Source organism: Pteronotus mesoamericanus, unplaced genomic scaffold (genome assembly GCF_021234165.1).
Source record: "Pteronotus mesoamericanus isolate MK-2021 breed Mesoamerican mustached bat unplaced genomic scaffold, CSHL_Meso_final scaffold_54, whole genome shotgun sequence".
Classification (NCBI taxonomy): domain Eukaryota; kingdom Metazoa; phylum Chordata; class Mammalia; order Chiroptera; family Mormoopidae; genus Pteronotus; species Pteronotus mesoamericanus.
The window spans coordinates 17,315,417-17,335,063 of record NW_026555321.1 but is presented as its reverse complement, the minus strand read 5'-3'; the positions used below and the strand labels follow the sequence as shown (position 1 = coordinate 17,335,063).

Below are 19,647 nucleotides of genomic sequence, written 5' to 3'. Positions count from 1 at the left end.
ATCATTGGACATCGGATAGGAAATCCTAATAGTATGCTTTTTTTCTCCAGGAAATTAAATATTTATTTCTAGTCTTGAACATAGAAATCTACATTTGTATTATTCTAATACACTATTTTTTTTCCTCCTAGGATGGTACAAAACAGAAAAGAGAACGGAAGAAGACAGTCTCATTCAGTAGCATGCCAACAGAGAAGAAGATCAGCAGTGCAAGTGATTGTATCAACTCAATGGTTGAGGGTTCAGAACTCAAAAAGGTTCGCTCCAACTCTAGAATTTACCATCGGTATTTTTTACTGGATGCCGACATGCAGAGCCTGAGGTGGGAACCATCTAAGAAGGATTCTGAGAAAGCCAAGATTGATATTAAATCCATCAAGGAAGTAAGAACAGGAAAAAATACGGACATATTTCGCAGCAATGGCATTTCTGACCAGATATCTGAAGACTGTGCATTTTCAGTCATATATGGAGAAAATTATGAATCACTTGATTTGGTTGCCAACTCTGCAGATGTTGCGAACATCTGGGTTACGGGACTGCGGTACCTAATATCATATGGAAAACATACACTTGATATGTTAGAAAGTAGCCAAGACAACATGAGGACTTCTTGGGTTTCACAAATGTACAGTGAAATCGATGTAGATAACGTTGGACACATAACTCTGTGTAACGCAGTGCAGTGTATCAGAAACCTCAATCCTGGCTTAAGAACTAGCAAAATTGAGCTTAAGTTCAAAGAATTGCACAAATCCAAGGACAAATCTGGGACTGAAGTCACAAAGGAAGAATTTGTTGAAGTTTTCCACGAGCTTTGTACTAGACCTGAAATCTATTTCCTTTTAGTTCAGTTTTCAAGCAATAAAGAATTCCTTGATACCAAGGACCTTATGATGTTTCTTGAGGCAGAGCAGGGTGTGGCACATATAAATGAGGAAATAAGCCTTGAAATTATTCACAAATATGAGCCATCCAAAGAGGGCCGGGAGAAAGGCTGGCTCTCCATAGACGGGTTCACAAATTACCTTATGTCACCTGACTGTTACATATTTGACCCGGAACATAAGAAGGTCTGTCAGGATATGAAGCAACCTTTGTCTCATTACTTTATAAACTCATCTCATAATACATACTTAATAGAGGATCAGTTCCGAGGTCCCTCTGATATCACAGGATACATTCGCGCTCTTAAAATGGGTTGCCGGAGTGTTGAATTAGATGTATGGGATGGGCCAGACAATGAACCTGTCATTTACACAGGCCACACCATGACCTCTCAGATAGTCTTCCGCAGTGTCATTGATATTATCAACAAGTATGCATTCTTTGCTTCAGAGTATCCGCTTATTTTGTGTTTAGAAAACCACTGTTCTATTAAGCAACAGAAGGTAATGGTTCAACACATGAAGAAAATTTTAGGAGACAAGCTCTATACAACTTCCCCCAATGTTGAGGAATCCTACCTGCCATCCCCAGATGTCCTGAAAGGGAAGATACTAATTAAAGCAAAGAAGCTGTCCTCCAATTGTTCTGGAGTAGAAGGAGATGTTACTGATGAAGATGAAGGAGCAGAAATGTCTCAGAGGATGGGAAAAGAGAACGTGGAGCAACCCAACAATGTGCCTGTGAAGCGATTTCAGCTCTGCAAAGAGCTGTCTGAACTGGTAAGCATCTGTAAGTCAGTTCAGTTCAAAGAATTTCAGGTGTCCTTTCAGGCTCAGAAGTACTGGGAAGTCTGTTCGTTTAATGAAGTGCTTGCCAGCAAATACGCCAATGAAAATCCGGGAGACTTTGTAAACTACAACAAACGTTTCCTTGCGAGGGTTTTTCCCAGCCCAATGAGGATTGATTCCAGTAACATGAACCCTCAAGATTTTTGGAAATGTGGATGTCAGATCGTAGCCATGAACTTTCAGACGCCCGGGCTGATGATGGACCTGAACATTGGCTGGTTTAGGCAGAATGGGAACTGTGGCTATGTCCTTCGGCCAGCCATCATGAGGGAGGAAGTCTCCTTCTTCAGCGCCAACACAAAAGACTCTGTGCCAGGAGTCTCACCTCAGCTTCTTCACATCAAAATCATCAGCGGGCAGAACTTTCCCAAGCCCAAAGGGTCAGGTGCCAAAGGTGACGTGGTGGATCCTTACGTTTATGTGGAAATCCATGGAATCCCTGCCGACTGTGCAGAACAAAGGACAAAAACAGTGCACCAGAATGGAGATGCTCCTATTTTTGATGAAAGCTTTGAATTTCAAATTAACCTCCCAGAACTGGCCATGGTGCGCTTTGTAGTACTAGACGATGACTACATTGGGGATGAGTTTATCGGCCAGTACACGATTCCCTTTGAATGTTTACAGACGGGTTACCGCCACGTCCCCCTGCAGTCACTGACTGGAGAGGTCCTCGCACACGCCTCTTTGTTTGTCCATGTGGCTATTACTAACCGGAGAGGAGGAGGGAAACCTCATAAAAGGGGCCTCTCTGTGAGGAAAGGGAAGAAATCCAGGGAATATGCATCTTTGAGAACACTGTGGATTAAAACTGTAGATGAGGTGTTCAAGAACGCCCAGCCCCCTATTCGGGATGCCACAGACCTGAGAGAGAACATGCAGGTACGTTCTAGTGTTTTAAGTATTTACTCAACAGTTTTCCTTCTTAGTGCATGTGCATTGTTCATGAATATATTGGAGGTTTTTTCCCTACGGTCGTATATTTGATTGTAAATTGTTTGTAAATTCTAGTTGGTAACTAGAATGTTTACCACTAATCTCATTTTTTATCATTAAGATTTCCAAAACCGTAGTTGGAATTGAGAATATTGACAACATATTAGAATAAACCAGTCTCATTGGTGTCTCACATACCACATCCTACTCTCTTTTAACTAATGCTTAACAGTATCCCCATTTTTTCCAGTACTGTACATGGGAATCTCTGGTTTTTCTGAATATTCTTTAGCTGGAACACAAGCTGATGACCTGTCAAAATAAAAGGTATATATTCTAGCACTTTGTTATGGAGCTATTCTGCTGGGAAAGTAGCAAGCATTTACATGAGGCAATGTGTTTGCATTTGGAGCCTCCTCTTGAATTTAGAGGATAGCTATTTAATTGTTGAAGTAAAAGACATGTGGTATGTGTATCGATTAGATGTCTAATGATCACCACTGAACTCTGTAATGGCTAAAAGCAAGGAATTATGTATGTAATTGAGGATCGTCCACATGTCTCGCAGTATGCTAGGGCCCAGGAGTGACACAGAAGTGGACAGCAAGGGTCACCTCACAGGGACCCCAGCCCTCTCCCGTCCCAGGGTGAGAAGGTCCATGTGTGTGACAGCTGCTCAGTGTGTTTTTATTAAATGAATATACATAATATATTAGCTGACTGTATATATTTGTGTGAGTATATACAGGGTGGGACAAACATAGACTTACAGTTATGAGTATGTGAAACACAGTTTCTTCTGCTATTATTATTTATTAATTAATGTATTATTTTCCATACAAACAATTGTAAACCTACTTTTACCCCACCCTGTATATAGCTATTATAAGAAGAATGCCACCACCAAATGAGATCTGACTCAGAAAATTCAATATATGCCCCCCTCAATTCCATGAATATCTCATTAATAAAAAGACCCTCCCACAACAGAGAAATTTTATACTCTTTCTTCCAAAGTAAAGCATACAAGAAATATGAAGGACTTTTCCCCATTTATGTGGGTAAAAATGGCTTGGTTAACCCTCCAGAGCTGAGCCAGCCACATTGTCCCCAGCTCCATGGCTGCTGCTGTGCATGTGACACAGAATTCCCTTGACCTGCCAGAGCTTGAGCATCACCTTTCCAGAATCATGTGCCCTGAACCCGCGGAGCAGTGGGTGGTGATGTTTAGTGAACACCTTGCGCAGGCAGCCCCGGCCATGAGGGCACACAGATGCCCTGAGCTGGGAGTGGGTCGTGGGAGGGGAAACAAACCGTGAGCAGGTGAATAAACAAACAGGACAACTGCAGACACAAGCAAGTGCTGTGCAGAAAGTAAACAGGGAGGTGCGACAGAGTGATGGGGAGGCTGCGCTTCGGACAGGATGACAGCGATTTATTGTTGTCAGCCGTCAACACTGAAAGGCCTTGGAGTCAAATGACCTACAGTTTGCCGTCCGCATTTAAAGCACTATTAATAAAAAGAAAATGTTTAAATTTAAAACGAAAGTGCCGCTCATTTCCCAGAAGCAGGGAATTTGAGAGCAGAAGGCACAGGACTCGGCAGGCCTCTGTCTTGCCTCGCCTGCTGCTGCGCGCAGCTCTGATCGGGACCCAGGTGCGCCAGGAATAATAGCCTGACTCCTATTTTGATTACAGTTACCTGTCTTTATATCATAAGGATTAAAAGCATAAGCCTCAACATCAACAGATGTCAGGTAAAATCTTGACTCCTTCACTTATCTGCTGTGTGGCCTTGAGCAAGTAGCAGACAGAAGCTGTAGCTGAGGCTCAGCTTCCTCACCCACATGTGGGCTGTTGAGGGCATTGCATGAAGTCATGTGGCATAAATAGGCCCACTACCGCCTTGCACTCGGTAAGTGCTCAGAGAATGCCAACTCAGGGCATTGTACAGTGTTGAAGGGTTTTGTTTAATGGATATCTTAAGGGCATACCTCTGGTGATTAGGAAAAAAAAAAGAGCGGCGGAGAAGCATTGAGGTCCGTGGAGATACTGGCGGGGGAAGGTCCATGGGTAATCAGTGTCCCCCACCAGGCAGACCTTACCTTGCCATGAACTGCAGCCTCCTCCCAGTTCCTTTAGATTTGGAGCCCACAGGTATAAACAGGTGAGATAGATGCAAGGTCCTTCCTCACAAGTACTCCTTTCCTTTTGGGATGGTTGGCATACTTGATACTTATTTTAAGCCTGGTTTCATTATCTTTTTTCTCAATCTGTACCTTTTTTTTCTTTTCTTTTTTTTTTTTTTTTTTTGAATGCAGAAGCCGTTCTTTCTGTTTGCTTGTAATTGCCTTTCAGCCTCAGCACTGCTCTGGACTTTGATCTGAAAAGAGGCTTCGCCCTCAGGGAGAATTTAACTTGTTTACGTTTTCTGTAATTTTGATAAATTGGTATTACAGGTATCTATGAGTGTATTTACTTTGGAAAAGAGCCCATTTTCACGGTATAAAATAATCATTAGCCAATTCTGTTGTGACGTCGCTGACAACTGTCGTACTTGGCGGTTCAAGTACAATCAAGTATGTCTAATACAATTTCCATGAGAAATTAAAACACCTGGTCAGTGACAGAGTGCCTCCTTCCTTTCCAATGCACAGAATGCGGTGGCGTCGTTCAAGGAGCTGTGCGGCCTCTCCTCCGTGGCCAATCTCATGCAGTGCATGTTGGCCGTGTCCCCCCGCTTTCTGGGGCCCGAAAACACACCCTTGGTGGTCCTGAATCTCAGCGAGCAGTATCCCACCATGGAGTTGCAGGGAATCGTGCCTGAAGTTCTCAAGAAGATCGTCACAACGTATGACACGGTGAGTAGCTTTTTGTACTTCTGTGGAGCCCTGGTGAGGGAGGTATCTTAGGTAACACACCAGACATAATTAAGAACTCTTGCTAAGAGTGCTTTCCTATTTCATGCTTCATTTACCGCTGCTGGAAAAATTATTCTCCTGACCTTGTGGGATTTGAAAGAGTTTAATGTTTTTCGTGTTGTTTTAGAAAGCAGGATTCAGAGACTCTTGCCTCAGTTGGAGTAAATAATAGCTTGCTTTTCAAGAACTGTATCTGAGTAGATTTCTAAAGGATACACTATTTTCCACGTAAAGAGTTATTTGCTTTTTTTTTAAAATCGTCCCCTGCAGCCAGCCATTGATTCACTCATTTTGTTTTGTTTTTATTTTTCGAACTGGTAATGGTGAGAAATTTAATGTTTTAAAAAATATATTTTAAGTGCCCTAAGGGGCAGGTGTTTCCATCCCATAACTCTATTCTGTGCGATGGTTTTCTTTCTAACAGCAGGTGCTCTGAGACACCTGTAATTATAATCAGCTTAACATTAATGAGGTATCCTGAGGAGATCTGGAATATTACATATTTGCACTTAACAGTATACCTCGCTTTTTTTAAGGAAAAAAAAAAATCACATCCTGCTCTTAATTGCACTTGTTAACTTATCATAACTCTAAAAGAGAAGAATTTAGTGGGTGAACTACACCCATTTCAAGCTCACAGTATCGTTGAAGCTATCAGAACTCACGAGTGTTGGCAGCTACCCTCTAGGCTGTCAAGGTTAAGGTTGGTGTTGGACACACCCTTCCCTGACAGGCTAGGCCGACACCTTTTATAACAACGCGCTCAGAGTTAAGAGGCCCCACCTCCTCCACACTAAAGGCACAAGCTAACCCCGCAGACCACTGAGCTCTTCTGATGCAGCCCACCGTGGTCAAAAACAAAACAAGATTGGTATCATACACTGTAACAAAAATATTTTTAAGTGTTTTGTCAATTGATCTGAAAGCTGCAATTCAGAGGGATTTATGCAATTCAAGGGAAGGGAAAAAAAAAAAAACCCCACTTTCCGTCAGCATTTGCCACACTGTTTGGAGGAACTGTGGTTTTTTAGGATGTTAGTTAATGTCACATGGGAGAAAAGCTTGCATGCTGAAATAATTTGGGGAAATACTGGTTTGAATGGAATTAATCAGATGTCTTTATTGCAGGGCTTCTCAGGGCTTTTTATTTGCAGGCACAGTGAGTCCCTGAGAGGGTGAGGGACAGTGTGCCCTATTTCACAAATTGACTTAACCACGGGATACTGTATCTAAAAACACAATTTCCGAAGAACTTTTTTCTCGATTTTCTTCACTTCTTGGAAGTATATGTCAGAAGTATGGAATGTTTTAAATAGCTTATCATTTCCTACCTTAAAAAAAAAAGTGGTGTTTGATCTTTTTCATAGGTTCCTGCACAGCAGCCATGCTTTGTAGGAGATGCTTTTTATCCCTGCTATTTCCAGCTTAGAGTTCATCGTCCCATAAGAGCTATAAAGTACTAAACACTGGACACTGCGGGCGAACTAGAGAGTGTCGGTCAACCTGCAGGAGGAAGGCAGGCCAGGGGCAGGTGTACCTGACACACACCACGCTGGGCCGCTGTGCTCAGGGAGCATCCGGGCTACTACAAGGAAATGGAGGCAGCTGGGAAGGAAATCAACACAGGAAGCTCACAGCGAGATTCTTGGGGGGGAGGGATGGAAACATAGGAAAAAGAGGTAAGCGTGGGGAGGTTTGAAGAACTCGTCCATGCTATGACCCAGGCTGCTCAGTTACTTCCAAACTCTTTGAGTTTTATGAGAGGAAGCCAAAACAACTAGCTGATATCTGTAAATGCTCTTTTCAGGTTAAGCCACACGTAAAATCATTAGACATTTTACAGACCTATTTCACTGACCAAAATCTAACATGACTTACTCCCCTCAGGGGTTTCACTGATGGTTGTGATAGTCACATGGTGACATTTCTCCACGGTAACCTTTCTAAAACAAGAGCTTCCTGTGAGTACAGTGGTGGTTCCCTGCACAGATGGTAACAGGACAGGCTGGACAAGGGCTAGAACCCAGGACCTGGCTCAGGGGCTGAGAGCCGATCCAGAGCAAGAGGGCGATCATGGCCGGGGTCTCAGGGGGCTGGGTACTAACTCTTGTCCATTCTGTCCTGTTGTCACCTACATAGGGCTCCCACCACAGTGCTGGGCCCGGAATCGCTTGGTGTCCCTTGGTTCCCTGCTTCTACCTCTTCCTGGGCAGGTGTATGTACACCTGGGCTGGCAGATGATAACACTTATTATGCAACTCTTATTTTACATGTAACTTTAACAATGTGTCTTGTTGTACAAGTGATAAGAAAGAATGCATTCATTTGTTTACATTTTTTAAGTGTGAAATTACTCTTACATGATATTTAATTGAAATGGCTGTGCTACATTATGCCCTTAGCTTTATTGATTTGTTCTGTTTTTAATTCCAGCTGATAAATCAAGCTATAAAATATTTACAGTTAATTCAAATCATTGTAATTTGAATTTTAGAAATTGTAATTTTGCTACGGCACTATTAGAACTCTTGTGACATTTCACAGTCCTTTTCTAGTGACTTTATGGTCTCTCACCTTGTGACAAAGGTTAAACATTAATGGGAAATGTACTATGCTTTTGCACAGCCTGTAACTTGAAATATAGCTCTTTATTTCTTGTAATGTTATGTTGAACTTAACCCAAAATTAACCTTAGAAATAAGATCTTATTTCGCTTTGTTGACTTCCCATCTATTCCCATCTATAATTCGAAGACTCCAGATGAGAAGTAAGGGTAGGTTAGAAAACCCCTGCAGAACGCAGGTCCCTGCCGGTCTGCACTGCTCAAGCTCACTCTCCAGTGAGGAGAGCACCAAGCTGTCTGCTAAGGGGGTACAAACGTGGACTGACGCAGTCAAGATTGTGATGACTTTTCCGCGTCTCCATTCTTAGGAATAAACTAGCATATCGGTACTGTGCCGGGGTCTGTGAGAAAAGAGGATGCGGAGAAGGAGTTGATGGTGGAGAAGGGCACACGCAAGCCTGCCTGGGGGCTAGAAGAGAACGCCCATGCCCAGGGTGCCGGTTTTCCTGGGGTAGGCCCTGCCTATACACCTGCTGTCCCAGCATAATTATTAATATTTTCCCTCTAACTCTTAAAAGTATCTCTGTAGAGAATTAGTTGTGTGGTCACCATGCCTATGGCCCCTTGATTGTTCTGATGGTGTCTGTGATTACCAACAACAAACAGATCTTCAAAACTGCCCCAGTTGGGCTTTTATCCTATCGGTGATATATTCTTGTGTCCCAGAAGTGGTGAGGTTTGGATCTGGGACCTAGTTCAGGAAGGCAGGTGTCAAAGCCATTCAGGAGCAGAGAAGAAGAGAAATACAGACAGCTTCTCAGACAACACAGATTGGGGAAGGGCTGTTACAAATAGGGCCTGGACTGGTGTGGAGAGTGGGGATGACCGTGTGCTGTCAGACAAATAAGACTTTCCTTCCCTTGCGGGGTTTACAGCTCAATAGAAAAGATGGAGAGTATCCTTAGATAGTAAGATGATAGGTGATTGATTGATAAATAGATATTAAAAATATATAAACAAATTATTTGGATGTATATGGGAAAGAATGCTCAATTTCAGGTTTAGGGATTAGGAAGACTTCAAGGCTTTTGAGCTAGACCTTTCAGAATGAGTCAGATTTCAACAGAAAAGATAAGAAGGAGGCTGTTGCAAGCTGACTTCACAGGGTGAAACATACTCAGAAATGGAAAGCAGGTATCTTGAGAAATCCGAGCTTGGACTCTGGGAGTTCTTGCACATTCTTGAGCAGTAAAAACTCATGCTTAGCATTAGGCATTAGGGACTCTGAGAGGGTTGGAGTGAAGGAGAACTCAGACCACATGTTGATCATCTTTGGTATTTTTTTAAAATTTATTTATTTTTTCAAATACATTTGTCTCTGCCTTCCCGCCACCACTTTCCCTTGTCCCTCCCTCCCCCCCTCAACTCTTCCCCTTTGGTTTTGCCCATGAGTCCTTGCTATATGTTCCTTGACTTTCCCCTTCCCTTCTTTTGCCCCTGCCCCCCCTCCTTCCTTCCCTCTTGTCTCTGTTGGTTTCTTTTCCTTTCAGTGTTGCTGGTCTTATTTTCCTTGCATCTTTGTATTGTTGGTTAGGTTCCACTTATCGGTGAGATCATATGGTATTTGTCTTTTGCCCCCTGACTTATTTCGCTTAGCATAATGCTCTCCAGTTCCATACATGCTGTTGCGAAGTTTAGTAGTTCTTTTTTTCTTTCTGCTGCGTAGTATTCCATTGTGTAAATGTACCATAGTTTTTTGATCCAGTCATCTACTGATGGGCATTTAGGTTGCTTCCAACACTTGGCTATTGTAAATTGTGCTGCTATGAACATTGGGGTGCATAGGTTCTTTTGGATTGATGTTTTGGGATTCTTAGGGTATAGTCCCAGCAGGGGAATCACTGGATCAAAAGGCAGTTCCATTTTTAGCTTTTTTTTTTTTTTAGGACATTCCAGATTGTTTCCCACAATTGCTGCACCAGTCTGCATTCCCACCAGCAGTGAACTAGGGTTCCCTTTTCTCCACAGCCTCGCCAGCACCTGTTGTTTGTTGATCTGTTTATGATGGCCATTCTGACCCGTGTGAGGTGGTACCTCATTGTGGTTTTGATCTGCATTTCTCTGATGGCTAGTGATGCCGAGCATCCTTTCAAATGTCTCTGGGCCCTCTGTATCTCTTCCTTGGAAAAGCGTCTGCCCAGGTCCTTTACCCATTTTTTGATTGGATCGTTTGTCTTCTTGGAGTGGAGTCGAGTGAGTTCTTTATATATCTTGGAGATCAAACCACTACCTGATGTATCATTAGCAAATATATTTTCCCATAGGGTTAGCTCCCTTTTCATTTTGCTGATGTTTTCTTTAGCCGTGCAGAAGCTTCTTATTTTGATGAGGTCCCACTTGTTTATTCTTTGTTTTGCAGATAAGAAAATGGAAACCTTGTGGTACATCAAATTAACGACAGAACCAGGGTTAGCTCAGGTAGTCTCTCTCCATCCATTTTTTTTCTGCACTCCAGACCAGGAAAATTAGCCATGTGTGCTGTGTAGATGAATGATCAATATACCGATAAAACCCAGATAATTTCAGTAACAGTAATCTAAAGTTGTTTGTGTGGAGCTCTTGAAGTCATAGGTACCTTTTCTTTAATTCTTGCTCCCCATGAAGGTGGAAAATAATTCACTATGCATACTTTAATATGCATAATGAGCTTAAAATAAGGAAGCTTAAAATAAGGAAGACTGTAATTGATAGTAGATCAAATTCTGCTCAAGTACTTCAATATATTTTTATATTGCTTCAGGAAACAGAAAATTATAATATTTTACTTAAAAGTTATGTAAATGAACTTGAGTGCATCCACTGTTTATAATCAAATAACAAGATTGTGTTTGTTCCCTCTTAACTAAAGGCTGCTGGGTGAAAAGAATGATTATGTAAACTGAGTTTAAGAGATTCTAGTGAATAACTGGATATTCTTTATGATACATAATGCCCTTGAGAATGGATCTACACTGGCGTTTCTGTACTATATTCTCCCTCCCCCATCAATGTAAGTGTCTAATTCCCATCTTTTTAAACTGAAGTAATTTTTACCATCTTTTGATGTTGATGAAAGCAATGCTTCAGCTCTAACTACTTTTGTCTATTAGTTTCGGATTTACTGTCTGTTTTAGAAGTGAAATTTTAAAAATTTTTACAAGATCTCTACTAACAGAGAGACACCAAGGAGTCGATACTCTCCCTCTATAGAGAGAAAACATGGGAAATTTAAATGTTTTGTGAAGTGTGACATAAAAAGAAAGTTCTTATAAAAGTTTTTTCATTGGACTTTGAGTACGGTTCTCTAAGTGAAATGAATCAGGCACAGGAAAACAAGTTCTGCTTGATTCTACTTATTTACAATTTTTAAAATAGTCAACTTCATAAAATCAAAGACTAGAATGGTCGTTACCAGAGGCAGGGGAAGGGGAGGGTTAGGGAATTATTAATCAATAGGCACAAAGTAAGGTGAATAAACTCTAGATATCTGTGAACCACATTGTACCTATAGTCAACAGTAATGTACAGTGAAAATTTGTTAAGAGGACAGAGCTCAAGTTAAGTGTTCTTATCACAGTAAGATCTTTTAAATAAAAAGTGTTTTTCTTTCTAAATTGTTACTCTACTACAGTTATCCCCATTTTTCCCCCCTTCACCCTCCCTCATCCCCCCACCCCCAGCCTCTGTCAGTCTGTTCCATGTTTCCATGTCTCTGGTTCTATTTTGCTGGTTAGTTTATTTTGGTCATTAGATTCCCCTTGTGGATCTTGCTATCATTTTTATGGAATATGGAATATGCTTTAGTCATTGTCATTAAATTGGAGATGCAGTTTTAGGGAATGAAAAGGAGAGAAGAGGAAAAAGTAAAGACAATGAGGCTCAGCCCTGTTACAGGCAGCCTGGCTGTCCGCCCGCACAGCGGTAGACTCTTGGGCAGCCACCGTCTGCTCAGAGCTTGTACATGAATTCATTCTTATCATTGCAGTCCCTTTGTTTGCCGGGCAATCCGTTTATCCAGTGGAGAACAGTATTTTTTCAGCATTAAAAGGAACAAGATGCTTGTCTAAGAGGATGTTATTCGTTTTCTGTGAATGTTTTTTTATATAAGGTGCTGAGTAGTCTCTTCTAATTCATAACTTTAAATATTCCTTAAATAGAAACAAATTTTTTAAAAAAGATTTTATTTATGTATTTTTAGAGAGAGGCGAAGGGAGAGAGAAAGAGAGGGAGAGAAACGTCTATGTGTGAGAGAAACATGGATCAGCTGCTTCTTGCACGCCCCCTACTAGGGACCTGGCCCACAACCCAGGCGTGTGCCCTGGCTCGGAACCGTATCAGCAGCCTTTACATCTGCAGGGCGATGCCCAACCCACTGAGGCCCACCAGTCAGGGCAGAAACAAGGTTCTGTAAATCAAATGTGGGAAATAAAACACAGACATGCTGGCAGTTGGCATGTAATATCAGGAACACTCTGCTTTATGTTGTCAGTGTGGTTTGATGTGTTTTGTCTTGCCGCTTCTTAACGCATTGAAGAAATAAATCACACTTCATAATTAATGGAGTCTGCCCATCTGGACCAAGCTAGAGATGATCTGTAATAAGGTTACTATTGATCTCCATCTCCCTTGTGACTCCTTTTATCACCATCCTGCCTCAGACCCTGACATAAAACGCTTCTTTTAATTAGAGGTGTCAACTTTCCCAACTTTTGTAACTATTCAATATAAAATAAAAGGCCAGATAGAATAGTATGCTTTGGAGTCAGACTGAGCTAAAAAAAATAGAGTAAATAAGGAAAGGGGGATGTATCCTGCTACAGAGGGAAGAGCAGAATCCCAAAGGCCGTAGCTTAATTTGGTGATAGGGCAGGTCTAACCAATGACATTTCCAAAAGCAGTTTCTCTAGAGTCATCAAAGCCGTACAGCGAAGGCACTCCAGAACAGCTTCCAAGCCAATGAGAAAGGGAAAGAAATGTTTTTAAAAATGTGAAGAGCCCTGGCCGGTGTGGCTCAGTTGGTTGGAACGTCATCCCATAAGCCAAAAGGTCACAGGTTTCATTCCCAGTCAAGGCACAAACCTAGGTTGCAAGTTCTGTCCCCAGTGGGGGCACATACGAGAGGCAACTGATCGATGCTTCTCTCTCACATAGATGTTTCTCCCCTTCTTTCTCCCTGTCTTTTCCCCTTCTCTAAAATCAGTGAGCATGTCCTCAGATGAGGGTTAAAAAAAAATGTTGATGACATAGCACATCAGATCAGGCGTAGCAGGCTGCGTCTCAGTAATCAGATGCAGGGAGATTTGGAAACTTTTGGAAGATAGTCCTTCAGGGTGAGCACATGGTGGTGATTATAAGACTTTATTTCTGATTCAGTTTTCTAGTTGTACATGTCTCCACAGAAACCAGTGAGGAACACATATTTAGAGTTATTCTTACACACACTCACACACACCAGATACTAAGTTATAAACAGTTGAAGAAAGAGGAGCATTTTAGGGACTAGCAACCCCCTTGAAAGAGACTCCATCATATAGCTGTTTTATCAATTTAATTTGACCCCCAGTTCCAGGATCTCTGGGAGGACACAGATGAAAACCTCAGTGGGGATCAACATGTTGTCAGATGGTATCTTCAAACAAGAAATTATAATGGTATTAAGCAAGGCACTGTATTGTGTGACACATGAGTCTGATTGACTCATGAGCAGTCTGATTTAAAATTTCTCAGTAAGCTAAGGCATAACAACTCAGTGCTGCCATTGGTAAATGAGAAATGGGAGCCTCCTGCTGGCATCACTTTAGCTTTTGTTTGAACCAAAGGCACCTGGGGGTGTATATGGTGCAGTGGTTTGGGGCCATGTGTTTGGTGGGATCTCTACTGTTTTATTCCTCAGTTTAGAGCTTTTCTCTTGCTTTTTAAAAGAATAGAGCAAGCTCGCTGATTTTTCAAACACTTTATTTCCCTGAATCTGGTAGGCAGTAAGTATAAAATATATCTGCAGCCTAAAGCTCCAGAAAAGTTAGGGAACTTCTCTCTGAACCTATGCTTTATGCAAAAGAATACTACTTCATCTTTGATAAGAGAAGAGCATTGAAGTACTGTAGTCTTTTTTTCTTCCTTTGCAAGAGCAGAGGAGTTACTTCCTGTGTTCCCGTCAAATTCCACATTGAACATGGATTTTGTTCTTGCATAATTCCTTCAGAGTTTGTTTTTGATGTATTCTCTTCTTGACAGCAAGTATTGAGTATTTTGTTTTTGTTTCTGCTGTGGCTGAAGGTACCTTCCTGAGTTGATTGCTAAGTTTTTCTTTCTCTCAAGGACCCCTAGAGGAAACTTTATGTAGGCGGTCCATATACTTCTTTAAAATTCTGTGTTTTCTCTATAAATAATATGCACAATTCTCTTGGTCAGTCATGATATGCACTGGCGGCTTTTCAGAGCTATGAGGAAGCATTTAGCTTCCTTATCCTAGTTTACTCCCTCTTTGTCTCTGTTAGACCTGAAATAAATAAGCTTTGATAGAGCAGATGAGGCGTTGCTGGCTGTCTCTCCATTTCTGTGGCCAGTCCTAATTCAGCCCCTTATCACCTTACATCTGTGTGGCAGAGTTTGAATTCAGAATTCACAGTGAAGCTCAGTTGGCAAAGAAAATGTGGCTTCTCTCTCTCTCTCTCTCTCTCTCTCTCTCTCTCTCTCTCTCTCTCTCTCTCTCTCTCTCTCCTGGGTATTCCTAAATTTTAATTCAGGTTGGTAAACTTGATTCATTGCATTTGGACTGTAGATGCTCTGCTTTTTAGGGAAAATGCTCCATCTCTCAGACTTTTCCCTCTGCTCCTCTACAAAGCAGCCACCAGTTGCCTGCAGGGGAATGGGCGCAGAAGTCTTCTCTCCTCACTTAAGCTCACCATCCTCCCGCCTCACTCCCCTGCACTCTGAGTCAGGTCAGCGCAGTGTGGGGGATTCCCAGCTCCATCCCTAGTCGGCCAGAGGTGGCCTGCCAGCTTTTCCTCGCCTGCTCTGCCCTCCTCCTGCCCCAGAGTTGCAAGCCCCTGGTCCAGCCTTGGAAGACAGAAGGGCAGCCTTCTTGACCCAAGGGGCTGAAGCTCCAGGGCTGCTTCTTGGTGTGTTAAAATCATCGAGAAAGTAGTTGTTCCTTGACCTATCCTCACTTTCACGTGTGTTGTTTTTAGTGGAAACCTGAATGAAAATCTAATTTGACCTTTAAATCTGAAAAATGTCTGTGTTTGTTTAAGATAGCTGCTCTCCACCCAGACTCTGAAACTCGCTGTTTGAATAGGTGGAAAGCCCCCAGGGCAAGATGGTTTCTAAAACACAGCAACATATGTGGGAAAAATATTCTTATGCCATCCCCGCTACATTCATTACTGCTGTAGCCCCCCAGGCTACGGCATGCCCTCCCCCCTGCACTTATCCCCTGGATTGTCATAAGGACAAACTTCCTGAAATGTCACCTAGAGAAACGCTGGGATGTCTCAGAGGAGGCAGCAGGTAGAGTTAGTAGTATAAAGTGACAATGTTCAGAACTAGACCAGCTAAAGGGATATGATGATCCCATCAAGAGAAATAGAGACAGGTTGCTCTCTATTACCTTGACTGTCGTTGTTAGGTGGATAATACTCTTCGTGGAGCATCTTGGAACGGTGGCATCCCTTTGGTGTGTTTCGATGAAGAATTTATGTGAAGCCTCATAATTGCCAAGAGAGAAACAAAAGAGGAAGTTAACTTTAAGGGCATAAACCTCATCCATGCATTCCTTTAGTGATTAACGTTCCCAGAATCAAAATTTTGTATTTGCTCTTGAAACGTGCATCAAACAGTATTAATACTGTACAGCCCTTTAAAAATAAAAAGTGTTTACAGCGTCCAGAATCGTTTACATTAAAGGTTGACGTTATTTCTGTAGTGTCCACAGGATGGTATCACTTCTACGTCTAGGTTTGTGGGTGTGATTGTCCTCCTTTGTGGAAATCCATTTTAGACAGAAAAGTGATGGTCAAAAGACTCTGAGTCTAACTGGCATTCCCCATGTGATTAATTTATGTGTCTTTATGCAGCTTGAGTTCCAAATCCTTTCAGATTCTCAAAATTGAAATTAGCTGACCTAGAACGGGCGTCTCTCGACTAATGCATCAGCCTGCTTCTCCCCCATGTTTGAGAGCCCTCTGGCTCGATCTCACCTGGGACCCAGAGGGGAGCTGCATCTCTCCATGGCCCTGTCTGCTGTTGGCACAGAGGGGACTGTGCGAGTGTGTGCTGGCTACTTTGAGAGAGAAATCAATGTATTCATCTACAAGGTTGTGAGCTTGCAGAGAGTGGGATAAAACTTTGGATCCCCCCAAGTATAGGGCTCTACTTTGGAGATACTCTCTTGGAGGAACCAGTAAATACCTCATTGGAAAAGCCAGTGAGTATACCTTCACTGTTTAAGTTTTCCTAAAGGGGGCAGTTTTTGACCAGATGGAGAGTTGGGGGTGTGAAGCCGATGGTGGTTCTACATTCCACCTGGAAAGGCGGTGCCTTTGCCCTCTGCGCCTGCCGTTTGCCCTGGTGCATGTCTCCGTGTGGGGTTCAGAATGCCCTCCAGCTAGTGACATGGAGATAATTTCCTGAGTGATTATTTGAACCATGCTGGCTTCAAAGTCCGGACTATAATTAGCCAGTAAGAACCACAAATGTGAACTTATTTTCAGAAGTATTCTTTGTTAAAGATTCATCAAAAAGGATAAATTGTTTAATATTGCATTCTGTTCCATTGTTGTTCATACTCAGGTTGGAGTTCAGAGAGCATGTAAGTTGCAGTGATAATATAATTTTATGGTTTAAGATGTTGATGTTCTCTACATCATTCCCTGACTTTATGCATGCAAGACCCATTCATCACAGATTAACTTGATTTATTGCCACTCATTTCTGTGCAATTTAGAAGGGCATAATGCTTTTCCATGTAGAAATTTGGCAGTGTTGAATTGAAAAGATTGAAATTACATTAGGTATGTGTATAAAATTGTTAGTGGCAGTATACAGATAGGTTTATAAATGCAATAATGAGCTCTTCTGTTTTCATGGACACATACTCTTTGGATGTGTGATCACATTTCAGAAGACAACTCTCTAAGAAATGGGATCATTTGGATGGAATCACCTTCATAAAAATGAAGCTATTGAAATAACCAGTTTATATTTCAGAATTGTTTTTGAGAAAATGTAATTGTAGACATTCGAGCCACCTCTGGCACCTTTTTTTTTTCTTTTGGCAGAAGGATATACTCATTTCTGACCTTTTTTCCTGTCTGTTATGTTCCCAGGCATGAACTGATGAATAATGAGGCAGTGATTTTTTTCTTCACAGCTACATGTATTTCTACAAATAACAGTTGGCACTATATAAGCTTTGAAGCCTATTTCGTTGGTATGTTACATTTAGCTTCATGTTCACGCAGCCTGTGGATTCATTTTCCGTTTTCCGTGGATTTATTTTTAAAAAGTTTCTCGTTTTCCCATAGGTGGGGAGGCTCCCCCTCAGCCTCACCAGACCTCCCTAATCATTCGGGCCTGGGTGGTGACTTCCGTCTGCCCATGAACTGCTCTCTCAGTGGGGACTGCAGAAACTGTCACTTGGTTTTCTATTTTAACAGCTACTGGTTTTCATCCTGTTCACTCATATTCCCCCCGTCTACTGTGAAATAATTAATGCTACTCACCCCCCTAAAATAACCACCTTTAGTACCAGAAACCTGATTTTACCACACACAAATTTATCAGGAATAAAAATAACACTTAATAATGGTTTTAAAGTCTTTTCTAACTTAATTAGGGCAGTTTAGATTCTGAACCATAAAAAAAAAATTACTCTCACAGTAAACTCAGTGGGTGGACAATATGATGTGTTAAGAGTTGAGTTTAACTCTACAAGCTTAATTACCAGTTAACTTAAAAATAACATGTTAAGTGGTCTAAAATATTTATTTCCCTACTACATTTAGTATTAGTCAAATCTTTGGGGCTAAATGTTACAGCCTTTTATATAGAGATTTTATATAGGATATCCTTTATCTACTTATAGAAATCTTTAATTCACGTTTGATTGATAATTCAACTTTCAAATCACTGTTGATCATTCTGGTTTATAGCCATTACCCTTCTACCCTGGAAAGTGCTCAAATACAGTTATACCTTCATTTATGTCATCATATGGCACAAAATAATTTTAACTTTTAAAATTGTTAGTTGGTGCCAAAAGCAAAAACAAAAACCTATCTTTGTGAATACAAATGGTTGAGTATGTAGCTAAGTGCAACTGGGATGGTACTTAATAATTTTTAGTTGATTCCCTAAAACTGAGCCCTTTCTTGTGAGTTTGTGAAAGTCTTTAACAAATGTTAGGATTCTCCATAACCAAATTTTTTCTTTGCTTACATATATCATAGCACATGGTTATCCTTTTAAAATACTAACTGCATTTGCTTTTTTTTAAATGACATTTTCTAAAATGTACATGTAGCATATCAAACTGTGTTCTGTTGAATACTTTTAGTCCAGTATCACCAAATGATGCATCGTGTAACATGTCAGAGCAGGGGTTGGGACATGGTGGCCTAGAGGCCAATCCGGGATCACCTTTTCATGGTCTCCAAACTAAGAATGTTCTTTGCATGTTAAAGAATTAGAAAAATATTTTAAAACTAGTATTTCATGGCATGAGAAGATCATATGAAACTCAAAGCTTTGTCCATAAGTGAAATTTTATTAGAACACAGCCACGTTTATCATACATTCTCTGTGACCACTTTCCCAGGGCAACAGCAGAGTGAGGTGGTTGCAACAGTTTCGAAACTAAGTCTAAAATTTAGCTTCAAAGGTGTATTGTCTGCTCCTTCACAGAAAAAGTATGCCAGCCCCTCAGAAAAGAGGATCTGGCGAAAAGGCCATTAGTGTATTCTGTTCGATGCACTAGTTTCCAAATTCACATTTGCCAGCTTAAGTTATGATGTAATTTTTTTTCTTTTTTAAAAGAATGTACTGAGTTCATTTTGGATTTTGATCCCTAAGAACATCACTCTGCTTGTTAGCCCAGTAGTAGGAGAGGCCTGTAACCACTTGAGTACCTTTCTGGAAAAAGCAGTGAGCCGAGAGCAGTAATACTAATGTTAGTTCTGGTGGTCAGGAACCTAAAGGCAGTGGAGGTGGGAACTAGGAGAGCAAAGCCACGAAAAGTGAAGTTTGCTCTGGTTTCTACCAGAGTTCACGAGGCAAGCATGCTGTTTCAGTAGAGTTGTGTTATAACCCAACAAAGTTTGTAGCTAACTTCACGCATATTTAGTGAGATGCGTAGTAACAATGGCGCTGCGCGATAAGAAGGCATTGAAAAAAAAATGAACAGAAGAAGCGAGTTTGAGTGGTGCCCCTCTTCTCAGTTAGATCAAGCAGTTCT

At 41.4% G+C, this 19,647-nt stretch overlaps 1 protein-coding gene across 2 annotated transcripts in view; it reads left to right on the top strand.

Annotated features, from left to right (window-relative positions):
* The window catches only part of PLCL2 (phospholipase C like 2), a 158,187-nt gene that overhangs the window by 87,426 nt on the left and 51,114 nt on the right, over window positions 1-19,647 (top strand). For both annotated transcript variants that reach the window (XM_054595503.1, XM_054595504.1), the window contains exons 2-3: window positions 132-2,618; window positions 5,330-5,533. In XM_054595503.1, the coding sequence (XP_054451478.1) occupies window positions 132-2,618; window positions 5,330-5,533 (2,691 nt within the window). The remainder of the gene's footprint in view (window positions 1-131; window positions 2,619-5,329; window positions 5,534-19,647) is intronic.